At 34.4% G+C, this 16,570-nt stretch overlaps 1 protein-coding gene across 1 annotated transcript; it reads right to left on the minus strand.

Annotated features, from left to right (window-relative positions):
• Positions 1 to 250: 250 nt before the first annotated feature.
• LOC103044634 (cytochrome c oxidase subunit 7A-related protein, mitochondrial) lies at positions 251 to 7,769 on the minus strand. Its single transcript, XM_022670341.2, has 3 exons — positions 7,609 to 7,769; positions 4,735 to 4,869; positions 251 to 3,803 (listed from the first exon to the last, which is right to left on the minus strand). The coding sequence occupies exons 1-3, from the start codon at positions 7,678 to 7,680 to the stop codon at positions 3,663 to 3,665; spliced, it is 348 nt and encodes a 115-aa protein (XP_022526062.1). The 5' UTR covers positions 7,681 to 7,769; the 3' UTR covers positions 251 to 3,662.
• Positions 7,770 to 16,570: the final 8,801 nt, after the last annotated feature.

Here is a 16,570-nt window from a genome sequence, read left to right on the forward strand (position 1 = left end):
AATTGGTCTTATATAATATTCTAATTTTCTGATTAATGGTTGCAGAGAGCAAATACAGTATCCGGGACTTGACCCCTTCAACACTACAGACTTAATATTCAATAAATTATTAATTATTCGGTAATGTAAAAATAATCTAGGTATTAAATGTCATGTAAGTACAAGCAACAGAAACATGTTATTAAGGGTTCACTGTTAATTCAGACATGGGTAAATGTTCACAAAAGTACTAAAAAACAACAAAGAACCGTTCTCATCTTCTCAGTTTTATTTATTGCTCTGTTAATAAAATGTACATCTCTGTAGAGCTTAATTAAACAAGCCCCATGTGACAGACTCAACTGCCTCCAAAACAAGAAGTGCCAACTATAAACTAAATATAGCATGAGATATCGTCATAATGTAACATGATGGAGCAACAGAAGCAGATGTCTGCGTGATTCCAGATGGTATTTCCACAGGATGTGCTCTTCCCCACAACTTTTTGGGAAAACTCCTACAAAGCAGTCTGTGCTGATCCCAGTGACAACTTCTGTATTCAATTCATTACATACAACTTTTACCATTTACTGAAATACATAACTTTATACAGTACTGTGATTCACAGTGTCAAGAGCAGAGAGTAGGGCTGCACGATATTGGGAACAAAACTCAGATATTGCATTATTTTGTTGTGATATATGAGATATATATACTGAAATATAAAAATCAAACAGAATTCAGCAACTTAAATTATACAACAGAAAATTGTCAAAAAAAAAGTTGTGGACGGTCAGTTCCAGCAAAATATATTAAATATATTTTGGTGAATCATTATATATGTTAGGGGCCCTATTTAATTGATCTATAGTGCACTGGTCTTTGGTATGGTGAGGGTGCAAAAATTATGTTTTTCGCGTCTTGAAATGCACATGTGTGTTTAATAAGCGGGGGTGTACACGTACTGTGATTATTATATTATTAATCAATATATTCTACAGTCCAACTCCAAGAGGGTGTATGCATAACAGTGCAGCATGTAAACACTGCTGCTTCAATACATGACCCAGCCCTCATCAGTCTCAAATGGACCAGAATCCATCATTGAAACACCAAGTGACTTCAGGCTAAAATCCAGCCTGAGCTGCACAGTGCTGCTGCATGTGAATGAAATTTAACTCTACTGATGCATTTTGTCTGCATGTCAAAAAGGGCTGCACGATATATTGTTTAAGCATCGTCGTTGTGATGTGTGCATGCGCAATAGTCACATAGCAGGACGTGCAGTGTCACTTAAGGCAATTAAACCAAACACGTCATGTTGCAATGTTCTGATTTTTGACACAAGTTGTAGATACACAGCGCTGTCTCTGTGACCGTGTGAGTGACAGGCTGCTGCTGCCTGAGAAGCGTGAGGGGGAGGGGGAGCGCAAGGAGTAAACGTGAGGTAACCGCATGGCCGGGCACGTGCTTGTAAATGCACGGCAAAAGTTGCACAGTTTTGTGCAGATATTTCCAGTTACAGCTGAATTCACGCTTTTAATCCCTTTAATCTCTTATTTACCTTTTAAAAAGCAATTTAAATGCCTGATTAAAGGGTCCATTATTGTTGTTTTGCTGTTTTCCTTCAGGTTTTGAGTGATTTTTGAAAAAAGAACATTTGCAATGTAAAATTTTTCCAATATCGTGCAGCCCTAATGTCAAATGTCTTTAAATATCGTGATACAATACTTTCACCATATTGCCCAGCTCTTATTCTACTGAGGCAGAAGTTGATTTCTAAAGCTGTTTTCACACTGAACGCTGGCTGGGGGACAAAGTGGAAGGGGTGGGACAATATATGAAAATATCATGATTTACTGTATTATTTCAAATGTATCATTTAATATTGATATCAGGCAGCAACTATCAATATTTTTATCAAAACATAAGTCCCCCAATCGGACTTCTTAAAGTTACCGCTTCATTAGTCTACAAATTCAACTTGCAGTGAAGAATATTGGTTGTCAAATTCTGTGAAACTGACACCAATAAATCTACATTTTTATATTCTAGAGTATTTTATTTTCTTTACCAATATTGTAGAGAATTGTTTTGAAACATATCAAATATTATCGTGTGCAATGTATTGTGATATTTTATCGTATCCTAGTATGTTTGACGGTCTGTGGACAGCACTCTACCTATGAGTGGCCATGCTGAGTCTTGGCCAAAGCATACGAAACCATTTGAACTTTATCTGACCCTGCATGTCTGCCGCAACCAAGTTTTAACCATTCAGCGTGAAAGCAGCTTAACGACTCAATTTTAATAACTTAAAACCACTTTTATGAACAATCCACAGTTCAGAAATTGCATTAAACTGCATTAAAAAGTAATGATGCACAAAATAAATAAATAATAAGAAAAAAAATAACAGAAAACCATGTATGAGATCCCTTTGTATTAACGTCCTTTTTTGGGGTACCTGAGATATCGCCAAGAGTGAGGTCCTTTTCTGACTGCCGCTTCCACCACCCCTGTGATGATAAATAAACTGCCTGGCCAAAAAAGGTCACACACACTGATATTTGGTATGCAATCGCTGTGGCAACATTTTTACAAGCTTCTGCTACTTCACAATGTTTACTTCTGTCTAGTGATTTATTTTACTCCAAGATCTTTGAGTATTGAAGATGGGAGACCCTCCCAAAGATTCTCAATGAGGTAAAGGTCTGGACACTGTGGTGAAATCTCTCAATCCATGTGTGAAAATGATAATCTCATGCTCCCTGAACCCTGAACTCTTTCACAATTCCAGCCCCGTGAATCCTGACATTGTCATTTTGGAATATGGCCGTGCCATCAGGGAAGAAAAAATCCATTGACTGAATAACCTGGTCTATATTCAGTATATACAGGTAGTCAGCTGACCTCATTCTTTCAGCACATACTGTTGCTGAACCTAAACCTGCAGACCAACTGCAGCATCAACCCCAGATCATAGCACTGCCCTTCACAGGCTTGTACAGTAGACACTAGGCATGCTGAGTGCTTCACTTTAGCTTTTTCTTGTCTTACCCTGATGCTCCATAACTCTGGAAAAGGGTAAATCTGGATGTATCAGACCATAAAAACTGATCATAAATCACTGATAAGTTCTTTTCTTAAGACTACACAGCTGTTTAGTCTTAAAACGCCTTGAGTTCCCTTTGTAATATGCATGTGGACATGCTCTTACTTTCACTACTAAATATATCCCTGAGCTCTAGTGTTATTTTTCTACCATGTGATTGATCGCTGATTTTTTTTTTTTTTTTGACCGCATTCTTTTCTTGAATATGTTTCCCCACTGTCCTTCCGTTTTTAATAATGCGTTGGACAGTTCTTAAGATAATTTTAGCAGTTTCTCCTTAAAAAACCCCTTAGCCATTATTTGGACCATTCTGAAACAGATGATCTTTTACACGACTGCAGTCTGCATCTCTCTACATAATTGTTTAACAAAAGGAAAGCTACTCACTGCATCAGTTAGGGTAAAAAAAAAATAATAATACCCATGCAGTACTTATCCAATGGTGGCTTAAGTGATCTTTTTTGGGCCAGGCAGTGCACATTACTGTACAATAATAATTCATAATAATTCAGTCCCTGTGAAGTTCATGAACACTGATGTAGGTCGATGAGAGGAGGGCATATGTTGTTCATTTATTCTTGGGCTGTGCAGCTATGTAAAGGGCCACAAGGCAGTAGAGAGCACCTCCGACTGTCAGGGCCATGGTGGTCCTGTAGAGAAGCCGGTCGGGAACACCACGCTTAAGATGCACTGGGAGCCCATCTGGAGTCTGAATATAGAGAACAAATATTATAATGGATATTTAAAAAAAATAAATATATACATGAATCACCCAAACACATTTCCTAATTTTGGTTGGCACAATACATATCGATGACCACCTTTTTATTTCCAATTTTCATTTGATCAGCTGCACTAAGCATATAGAAACACTTTGTAGTTCTATAATAATTGCAGATTGTAGTCCTGTATCTGTTTTTCTACATATTTATCATCCTTTTCCTGTTATTCAATGCTCAGAACCCCACAGGATAGACCACCATAGAGTTGCTTACCTCTGCTGCCAACTTTTATTGGAGATGCGGGTTTCATTTTCTAGCAGGACTTGGCACACTGCCTACACTGCCAAAAGTACCAATTGGTCTTATATAATATTAAAATTTTCTGAGATACTGATTCTTGGGTTTTCGTTGTCTGTAAGCCATAATTATCATCAACAATAAATTAAATAAACACTTAAAATAGATCACTCTGTGTGAAACATCTACATAATATACAAGTTTCACATTTTGTACTGAACTAGTGAAATAAAGTAGCTTTTTTAAAAGTTATTCTAATTGTTAGAGATGCACTAGTATATGGATAATAAATGTAGAAACAAGGAGGTGGTCACAATGTTATGCTTGATCAGTTTAACCCTGCATTACTATTATATAGCTCATATATATAATATTACAAACAATATTATATAGCTCATGGCAAATGTGTCTACATACTTACATTTGCTAATCCATTTAATGTAATATACCCAGTAATGCACCTCAGTCAGTGACAGATGTTAACTGATTTGTAAATAATGTATACTGAAATACCAATCTCACCATTACTAAAACATTTTCTATTGGATATATATATATATATATATATTGACACTGAATTATTGTCTAGTCTTACTTCAAACACCATCTAAATGGGCATACCTGAAATATCTTCTGAAGATCTGGCACTCTGTTGGCACCCATGTACTCCAGAGAAGCTCCAGACTCAGAAGCCAGTTTGGTTGGGGTGGCAAAGATCATAACTGGCGCTTCAGAGGGAACACCAGGCTTCAAGCCCTGTCACAATTATATGGGAAGCAAAGGTCATTATTGCTTACTCAAAGAGCAGGACATTTAGGCAACACTGAGCTAATAAAGCACATATATTTGCATATATATTAACTATTTTTTGGCATCTATTACTCCTATAAAAACTGATTTATGCAGATATAATGTATAAAAAAATCCTAAACCTGGCTACCAGAATTATATTTATTTAGATATTTAGGAGACTCCTACAGTATCAGTTCTGATCTGGAAATAAGAGAGTAATTGGCTTTAAAAATACAGCTCTGTCACATATAACGAAGAATAGTTACCCAGAGATATTTTAGCCAGATATCAGGAATTCTACTACATTTATAATAACGACAGCTCTGCTACTTAACTTTATATTTCAACACTTCACATTTCTTTAAATGTCAGATGGTGTAAAAATGAGCCAATTGACATTTATTTAAGGTAACAGACATTGAAGGCTTTTGACCTGAATCTAAAGGGCAGTGCTTTCAGCCTGAAAACACATTAGTGATGGAGAATGGATAAAGACTGACATCTCAGTCTGAGACTATTATCTGTCATTTTAGGACATGAACATACATATAGAGCAATGTGCACAAGGCACTTAAAGTTCAATGCTTTTTCAATACTGCAACTTCAAACAACTGAATTTTGAAGCGTTTAATGCTTTAATACTATATCGTCACTGTCCAATAAAAAAGCAGTATTGTAATTTTGCCATTTTTTTGCCTTACACTAGATCAAAATCTCTAAATGTATAGACCAATAATAATTCTCCAAAGTGACCTTAAGTAAACTCTCTTAACATTGACTTCCATTGAAAGGTTTTATCTTTCTTCTTAAAATGTGATCTGGCAATGGTCATGAAGATTTAGTTAGCTGCAAAATAGTAACATCATAATTTTGGATACACCTCTTCTCATTTCATTTTTCACTTTCATGTTATTATTTACAATGTACATTTGATATTGGAGACATTCAAGCTATACAGGAACACATGCAGCATTGTTCTGTAAACAAAAATAAACCAGAACATGTTTTATACTTTAATTTTTTTTAATCGCAACTAAACACTGACACTTCACTAATGTGAATAGGACTGGGAAACAACCACTGTACAAATAAATGGTTGCAAGAGCCAATGGGAAAGGTGTGAGCTATCACTACTTTGAATTTCCACTTCATTAAACTTTTATAAAAACCTGAGCTGAAAAGCTGACAACTCAAACTCTTTTAATACAAAAATGATAACTTACGATTAACGAAAAGTGTGTTTTATAGCTCAAATATTGTTTTTAAGAGTATGAGGCATCTACAATGTTACCAAAATTTGCATTTCAATAAATTCCTAGTAAGGCTGTGTATTGGCAAAATCTTAGTGATACATTAAGTACCATGATACAGGGGTTACAATTCAATATATTGTGATATATTGCAATACTGCAAACAATCCCGATATATCGCAATTGTTTTAGATTGTTATAGTATGATAAACACAATCATAAAATCTGATTAAAAGAAAAGTTTACTATTTTTTATTTAATCAGAACAGTGCAATCTACGGACAAGGGTACAACACTGCTATCTAGTGGTCACACTTTAATCAACACAAAATGAACCACTTTTGACACCAATCTTTACATCTAAGCTAATAATTAATATCAACACTGTATTGTTGAAAATCAATGCAGTATTGTGATATTTCGAAATATCGATATTATTACACCCCTATTCCCTAGTACACTGACATTTTTCTTAATGTTCATTAAAAACATCTACACAAGACAGATTATTATTGGGGCTAAGGTAAAGTAGGAAAGGCTAGACTAATCTAAGCTAGTAGAGTTTCAGTGTAACTAAATGTGATATGAGGCTAAGCTAAGCTAGTACAGTTTCAGTGTAGCTAAAGGTGGTATGAGCCTAAGATAAGCTAAACTAAGCTAGTACAGTTTCAATGTAACTGAAGATGATATGAGCCTAAGCTAAGCTAGTGTAGTGGAAGGTGATATGAGGCTAAGCTAAGATAGTGCAGTTTCAGTGTAACTGAAGGAGGTATTAAGCTAAGCTATGATAGTAGAGTTTCAGTGTAACTGAGGGTGGTATAAGGCTAAGCTAAGCTAGGCTAGTACAGTTTCAGTGTAACTGAAGGTGATATGAGGCTAAGCTAAGATAGTACAGTTTCAGTGTAACTGAAGGTGTATAAGGCTAAGCTAAGCTAGTACAGTTTAAGTGTAACTGAAGGTGATATGAGGCTAAGCTAAGATAGTACAGTTTCAGTGTAACTGAAGGTGTATAAGGCTAAGCTAAGCTATGACAGTAGAGTTTCAGTGTAACTGAAGGTGTATAAGGCTAAGCTAAGCTATGACAGTAGAGTTTCAGTGTAACTGAAGGTGTATAAGGCTAAGCTAAGCTAGGCTAGTACAGTTTCAGTGTAACTGCAGGTGATATGAGGCTAAGCTAAGCTAGGCTAGTACAGTTTCAGTGTAACTGCAGGTGATATGAGGCTAAGCTAAGCTAGGCTAGTACAGTTTCAGTGTAACTGCAGGTGATATGAGGCTAAGCTAAGCTAGGCTAGTGCAGTTTCAGTGTAACTGAAGGTGACATAAGGCTAAGCTAAGCTATGACAGTAGAGTTTCAGTGTAACTGAAGGTGATATAAGCGCTGTGTGTGAGTGTCTATAGGAGCGCTGTGTGTGTGGTACCGCTGCGGTGTTAAGAGTGTAGTTAAGGCGGGTACCTGCGGGCTGTAAGCGGCGGGCAGCGCGGACCCGGTCAGTCTCTGGGTGAAGCCGCTGAATTTATAGTACATGATCAGCGCTGGACTCGAGCCCCGATACCCGGCTTCTCCTCCTTCAGCTGCACCAAACCACGCACGCGGTAACGCGGCGCCACGCGCTCTGACACGTGACCCACTGGATTTTCTGTCTGCCTATTGGCGGGACTTTTCATTTGTATTTTTAAGAAAATGATTCAAATTTGTACTTATTGCTGTTAGGAATGACTTTGTACTTCAGAGGGAACAAATCTGACCCTGTAAAGACCAATATTGTACCTTTGAGGGTACAATTATGAAGAGTGTACCTTTTGAGAACATAGATCGTACCTCTGTTATCTGAGTGATAAATCAGCATTTTCAGGACAGGATCAATAAATCATAATTTCTACACTAATCTCAAAAGTTGGATCCGTTCAGTACACGTAGAAGTACTGAAATTCAGTATGTGGAATAAATGTACTGGAATTCTGTGTAAAAATATCTGATATTGTTGTTTTTAGTACCCGGAGTTGCTACAGTGGAGACCTTGGTGTTCCTCTGTCCATCCTTTCCTCTCCTTAGGCCGGACGGATTTGCTCAGTTACTTTACCTCCCAGATGTCGGTGAGTTTCTCATCAGTTTAGATCATCAAGGTTTAGATTTGAATATTGAAGCTTACTATCTTTAAATGTTACTAATAGCACCGAACTCTGTGCAGCACATAAATAAATCAGATCTGTATATAAATGCTGTACATGGCAGTTGTATCGGATTAAACAGTAAATGAGTTTAGATGGTTTGAGCAGAACTGATGAGTTTTTTTTCTGTTTTGCTGTGTATCTGCAGGTCTGTTCTACCCCACTTTCTTGCCCCTGGTGTGGGAGGCCAGAGCCGAGTACTGGGAGTGGTGTCTGAGCAGCCATGTTGCCCACCTGTGCTATATGGATCTGCTGTGGAGAGACTACCTGAAGACCAGGGTCCTCCCATCTGCCTGCAGACAGCTGGAGCTTCCACCAGACAGGGACCGCCGACCGCCGAGGGGCCACTGCATCGCTCTCCCTGAGGACGACTGCGCACCGCCTCGCAAGAGACGCCGCATCTGATCCCCCTGTATCCTTTATTTATTACTCTGTATATGTCTTAATATTTATATTTGTATAGTCCATAAATTAACTAGCTGTATTTTTATAGAGTAGATATGTTTACTTTATAATTTTTATAGTGTTTATAAGTTTTCTTTTTCCTGTTTATGGAGTTAATAAGTTTCCTTACCATTAGACATTAATTCACTATTTATTTGCTTAATTAACAATGTATTTGTTTAATTACCTATTTATTTGCCTAATTAACAATTTATTCATTTAATTAACTTTTATATGCTTAATTAGCTTACTTAAAACCAGTTACAGACCAATTTAAAAGTAATGTTTTTTCCATTGCTTAATCCAGTTTCTAATTACTTTATGTTGTAAAAACTTAAAAACTTAAACTTGCATTCTATGTATAAAATGTGCTTTATAAATAAATACATTAATTAATAAATTAATATTAATATTATTGTTATTACTCTAGTCACATATTCAAATAATATTTAGTTATTTAAATTGTTAACAACAATTTTAGATATTTATATTATATTTCTAGCAGTTTCTTAACTTTTATTTTACTTTAAATTTACTTTATTAGATTTAAAGATTTAAAAATATTAGCTTTTAAAACATAATAGCATTACATAGTTTCAGAATTAGTTTTGAATTCTCAAAAATGTAAATGTTTAAATAATCAGTATTAAGCATTTAAGAATGTTTTTATGAAACTTTTATTTGTCATTGATAGTATATAGTTGTTGTTTTTTTTGCCAGATTGTTAATAGTAATATTATTGTTATTACTCTACTGAGAGATTCTAATAATATTTAGTTATTTAAATTGTTACATACACTTTATTTTACTTAAAATGTACTTTATTAGAGTATTTAAAGCTTTAAAAATATTAGCTTTTAAAACGTAATAGCATTACACAGTTTCAGAATTAGTATTTGTAATGTTTTTTATGAATCTTTTTAATTGTTATTGTTAGTATATAGTTTTTTTCTGCCAGATTATTATTAATAAAATCTATTTAAACCTACATTCTGTCTCATGTGTTTTATTTCCTATACCTGTTTGTAAACATTTTCTACTCAAAATAACTCTGTTATTTGTGATTGTAAGTGTTAACGGAATATTCCAAATAATATATTTGTTAATTATACATGGTTACCCATACTCGGTAGGGTCTATTTGTAAATCATATTGTCGCTGTCCAATGAAAAACACTTATCTCCATTTTTGTGGGTTTTTAGTTTACTACATAATTTGAATAGTCAAACTGCCCCTTACACTGTGGCAAAATTTCTTGATGAACGGACCAATAGAAACTCTGTATATAGTTGCTGTTTTGGAGATAAGTGTTTTTCATTGGACAGCGACGATATGTAAATCATATATTGCCCTATTAACTATATCTGTATCTGTAAATTAAAAAATGGACATGGGTGACAGCCATTTCTTTCATCTTCTTACATTCATTGTTGGGTATTTTGTAGTTTGCAGTATATGATATTATATAGTATACTATCTATAATATTAACATATAACATGTAAAGTACTTAGATATAACATGAGACACTGATGTGTATTAATTTATCATCACTGTTTATTATTAAGGTTATCGAGAATATTATAATTATATGATTGATATACTTGGTAGATTTCTAATAAAATTATAATAGTTAAAAGCAGAGGTGGAAAGTAAATTAATTACATTTACTCAAGTTACTGTAATTGAGTAGATTTTATGAGGCATTTGTAATTTTTAAAGTAGTTTTTAAAATAGTTAATTTTACTTTTACTCAAGTACATTTTGACACAAGTAATTTACTTCGCTACATTGGAAAACTCCCTGTTACTGAGTAAAAATTGGCACGGATGCCCGCTCGTGGAATAACGAGGCAATAATGTCCTCATGCAATACAAAATGTACCTCACCGGACAGAGCTGTCAGCTTTCAAAACTTCCACATCAAACCTGAGAAAGCATGTGGTAAAAGTATTTTTTTCATTAAACAATCTGCTTAAATGTTTAAAAAACATGTAAATAGCAGTTAAAGCACAGCAATTACAAGTTAAAAAATAATAATGACCTGTAAAACTGTAAAATTACAGTTTATAGTCACATATATTACCATAACTTTTTCATAGTGAAGAAAAAAAATTATCATAGAAACGTATACCACTTGTTCTTGAAAATGTTTTATGGGGAGGTCTGAACAAATACTGCCTGAAGGTCCAAATTATTATGTGGAATAATAGTTCATTGAAAACAATTAAATGTATTATTTGTTTTTACTTTTTTACATCAAATAATTAAAAGTAACTATGTAACTTTTACTCAAAATACATTTTAAATTGAGTACTTTTTACTTTTACTCAAGTAGATTTTTAGATGGGTACTTTTACTTTTACTTGAGTAGAATTTTAGCAAAGAAAAGGTACTTTTACTTAATTACAAATTTTCAGTACTTTTTCCACCTCTGGTTAAAAGTGTATAATATACATTATACTCTATTATCCATTTAATTCAGTTTTTAATTCAGTCTTACCTATCAATGCTGCCACTTGCTGAATCATAATCGTAGATAAAGCATCCCACTACCTCTGAGAGTGGGAGTTGGAAGCGTGTGAGTGTTAAAAGGTCAGAGCTGTAAATGGAAGAACTGACACGTGTCATGCGGATTTGGGAAAGCATCACTTTATTTTCTTCGTTCAGGTTGAAATATTTCTGCAATAAAGCCTGCCAAAAGTGGATGCTAGATATAAAATATTTGTACAAATGTTTTGATTGGTAGATGACAGGTGTGCACATGTTTTATTTGTTACGCAGTTTATATTATATTTTCAACTTGTTAACCTGTTAGGATCTACCATAAACAGCCACAGAAAGCATTTAATTACAATTTTGCAATATTCAGAGCTTCACAGTTACAAAGCAGCATGTCATATAAAAAATAAATCTACTAAAGGTAGTGGGGATGCTCAGCATTAACTGAATATCATACATGTGCAAGAGCCCCCTATAAGTACCTATTCTGCTTTAATTTCACATTATTATTATTGTTTGTGCTATATTGTACATTTTACATATTGTGCATTGCATCCCCAAGCAGTACAATAATGAAATGTACAACACTGATACTTAAGGGTTTCCTGCACAGGTATGACAGTTAAAGAGAGTTAAAGAGAGTTAAAGTGACAGTCCTTAGGTTTTAGTACATTTGGGGATTTAGCGACCCCTCTGGTGAAAATGCACAAAGCATGTGGTAGAGTAATTTTCTTTTAAAATGCATATTAGTTTAAATAAATTGCTGCATAAAATTCAGAGTTTTTGAGTGTTTATTAATTTATGAAATACTGCCAATATACTGTGTAGAGAGTAATTTCATGCAGCAAACCTATCAGACCACTTTATTTCAGTTGTAAGAAATAATATATTATTGCAGGAATAGTTGTGCCAGATTTTTGACACCATTATCAATATTTTGTCCCTTCTTATCTCATAAATACTACTGCTTTCAAACACTTAGGGACTGCTGCCTTAAATACAATATTAAATGTACTGCATGTAACATTACAGCATTAGTAAATATATGCAACCATTTTTTGTTTCTTCTCATAATGCATTTAATAGTATAATTGTTAGGTAAACTCTATTATAGCAATCTATTCTAGGGTTTCATGTCATTTTAATAACCGTTGTCATCATATTATAATAGTTCTGAATGAAAACCTTGCTCCAAGCTTGGTTGTCTAGAATCTCTTCTAGAAGATTAGCTTAGTGTAGCTTAGCTACCTAACTAATATATTTGTGCTGCTTTATCCAGTAGAAACTTATTCATTTCAACTTTCAGCTTTCAAATGCAACTTTTAATCCTGTTTAATCTGTGTTTTTTTGCAGGGTGCTCTGCTTGTTTGTCTGGAATTCCTACTAGATGGTTAGCTTAGCATAGCTTAGCTACCCAGCCAACAAATTAGTGCCAGTTTCACCAGTATAATTCTTAAATCCATATCAAATTTCAGCTTTCACCAAGATTTTTTTAGTTTTTAATCCCAAATGCACTCTGCTAAACCCATAAATACATGCTCACTGGTGAACACTGTAACTAACTATGGCAAGTAAATAGTCATATAATTAGCTATTTTAATAAAAAAGCTATTTTGCTATTTGAAAACATTAAAACCTATGTGTGTGTGTGTGTGAATGCAGAGAGTTGCTATGTAGCACATATTGAGTAGTAGTAGAACGCCACAGAACATTCCTGCTAGGCTAAGCTATGCTAAACTAAGCTAAATTGGCTAAGGTGTAGTTAAGTGCTACATAAATCTGATGTTTTTTTTGTGACTGTTTAGAATAATCATTCAAGATATCTACAAACACCTATTTTTCGACTTTGCCGAAGTACCGGTGTCTTTCTTCTAAAGTAAGATGCTTAATTATAGCCATTGGCTAAGTCCTAGTTCAAAAAGGAAGATTTTAACTGGAATGCTTCTAAAGGTCAGATTTCCTACTGGTTCTTGTATTCCCTCATGCAAGACCAGCCTTCTATCTGTTTAAATGGGAAATGACCAAAATACTCTAAACCGAAGATATAATTACAATTTGAACAACATATTTTACAACATTGATAAATATGATAAGAAAACCTCATGAACAGTTTGTAAAGTTTGGCTCAAAAATGCACACGTGATTTTTCTGCATATTTTCGGGTAATGGCTACTGCGCCTGCGCAGATCTCCACCAGCACCACCAGTAAGAGGGTGGCTGCCCTACTGTTAAAGAGCGGGACTTAACCGATAAATGGACGCAATGATTAGTGCACAAGATATAGCTTTCATACAACAGTAGGTGGCCTTTCTTTTCTCTCACTTAATGTTGCTAGAGCCTGTTAAAGTAGTTAAACAAGATGTGTCTCATTTTTCATAAATATATATTTTACTCCCGTTTAGTGAGCAAGTTTGCATTTTTTCTGTTTTCTGTTTTTTTTTTATTATAAATTCAAAGCCTTTTTCTAGGTCTTTTCTGACAGTGTATTTGTGCAGAAGTGTGGCACAACCAAGATAATCACAGCCAAATGTATGTTTACATTACACATGTACACTCTTGTACACATTTTTTATGTAAATAATGCATTTAATAATGGTAGGTTGAGCATTTATTAGTTCTCTGAAACTGAAATATTCCTACATGAATTGATTCGTAAATTGCGTTGAATTAAAATCAAATTGATTCTGTAAATCAGTGGTGATACAAAGAACTATAACATTAGGTCCCAAATATGGCGGCAGACACAATAAAAATCACGACTGAAACCCTAGAATAGATCACCTTTGAATGACTCTAGTAATCATAAGCTGTGCTTGGTCAGGGTTGCCAAATGTTGTTATTATACCTCATTTACATTACCTAGTAGTTAAACAAGATGTGTTTAATTTTTCGTAAATATATATTTTACTCCTGTTTAGTGAGCTAGTTTGCATTTTTCCTGTTTTTTTTTTTTAATTATTATAAATTTAATGCCATTTTCTAGGTCTTTTCTGACTGTGTAGTTGTGTGGAAGTGAGGCACAGCCAAGAGAATCGCAGCCAAGTGTATGTTTACATTACACATGAACACTCTTGTTGTGTAATAATTAATAATAAAGCAACATTAATATAACTGTCTTGGGTTTAATTTTTTTATGTAAAAAAATATGTTTAATAATGGTAGACTGAGCATTCATTAGTTATATAAAAATCTCTTTCATATCTTAACAAAACCTGTAACTGTAACTAAAATATTCCTAAATGAATTGAATTGGAATCTGATTGATTCTGTAAATCAGTGGTGATACCAAGAGCTATAACATTAGGTCCCAAATATGGCGGACACAACAAAAATCACATGACTGAAACATTAGAATAGATGACCTTTGCATGACTCTAATAAGCTGTGCTTGGTCTGGGTTGCCAAATGGTGTTATTATACCTCATTCACATTACTTAGTAGTTAAACAAGATATATATTTTTTTTTTTTGTAAATTTATATTTTACTTACGTTTAGTGAGCAAGTTTGCATTTTTCCAGTTTTCTGTTTTTTTTTTTTTTTTTTTTTTAATAAAAATTCACATCCTTTTTCTGACACTTTAGTTGTGTGGAAGTGAGGCACAGCCAAGAGAATCGCAGCCAAGAGTATGTTTACATTACACATGTACACTCCTGTTGTGTAATAATTAATAATAAAGCAACACTAATATAACTGTCTTGGGTATAATTTTTTTATGTAAAAAAAAATAAATGTTAAAAAATATGTTTAATAATTGTAGGCTGAGCATTCATTAGTTCTCTAAAAAATCTCTTTCATATCTTAACAAAACCTGTAACTGTAACTAAAATATTCCTAAATGAATTGAATTGGAATCTGATTGATTCTGTAAATCAGTGGTGATACCAAGAACTATAACATTAGGTCCCAAATATGGCGGACACAACAAAAATCACATGACTGAAACCCTAGAATAGATAACCCTAGCATGAGATGCTGTAAATGTAAAGTTTCTACTTGTGCTGCAGTAAAAGACGTGCTCTGATTCTAATAATCATAAGCTGTGCTTGGTCTGGGTTGCCAAATGTTGTTATTATACCTCATTCACATTACCTAAACTACAGAACTCATCCTCAGTGCATCCTCATCCATCCACAGGGCTTTGTGCTCGCTGTGTTACAGTGAGGGGGGGGGAGGAGAGTGACAGCCCTCCTACTGTCGAGTGTGTGGGTGAGGTGTTTGCTAATCAATTTAGTTAACACCTCTTGGTTTGCGCTCTCATATTCACAGAGATACGGGCAGGTGGCGGCTCCGTCCCTGTGTTCAGCTGAACAGTTGATGTTTTGTTTCTGGGAGTTAGTTAGTCGGATAGTAAAGTAAACCTTCAGAATGGGACTAATCTCTCAAACTATTCCAGATTTACTTTAAAATTACACAGCTGCGCTTTGCTTACACACACACGCAGTACACACGCAGATAAATAAATACATCCTACAGAACTGTGCAGATGTTTTACGCACCTCAGCACATTATTTAGGACCACAGATCTCAGCAATAAGACAGTTTTTTGCTGGTAAAAAAAAAAAACTCTACAAACTAGAGCACATTAAAAATAGATCACATTAATGCTGATGCTGATTAAGATAAACTTAAATATAGTAAAAAGTAGGCAGGTTAAAATAATTGCTTTCTTAATAATTACCTTAATAATTTTTGCTGACAACAGTATTTTAAATTTAATTTAAATGTAACCTTTGTTAAAAAACAACATTGTCATTTTATTTAGGTTTTATTTATACTACAGAAAATGTATATATCTTAGCAAGAGAAATTCTCTTAAATGTACCACATTTCTATTTATTTTTAACTATAAGGAACACTTAAAATATGTTTTTTTTTTAATTAATTATTTGGTGCACCTTATGTATGAATTCTACCAGTCAGGTATTAAAGAGCAGTAAAGCCACTCTGAAGCTGAAGTACAGAGTTATAAGGGTGATTTTTTAAAGTAAAGATTCTCCAGCACTAAGGCTGGGTGCAGCAGCATTAGCATTAGCCGCTAACCGCAGCGCTAGCTCTTTCACTGTTCAGAGGCGAGTATATTAGAACTGTAGTCTGTGTGTTTACTGTGTTAAAACAAGCTACGAGGGACAAACCGCTAGCTAATATTGCCCTGGGTTACCAGAACTCTAAGGGTTTCTTCAGTGTAGCACTATCGGGAAGCATTTACTAGCGCTAATCACTGTGGTTAGCACTGCTGCTAACCTCGCTGTTAAAAATATTGCTGGTCTAAGCTTACTGTAAATAAACAAAAGCGCTTTACTCA

Source organism: Astyanax mexicanus, chromosome 15, assembly GCF_023375975.1.
Source record: "Astyanax mexicanus isolate ESR-SI-001 chromosome 15, AstMex3_surface, whole genome shotgun sequence".
Classification (NCBI taxonomy): domain Eukaryota; kingdom Metazoa; phylum Chordata; class Actinopteri; order Characiformes; family Acestrorhamphidae; genus Astyanax; species Astyanax mexicanus.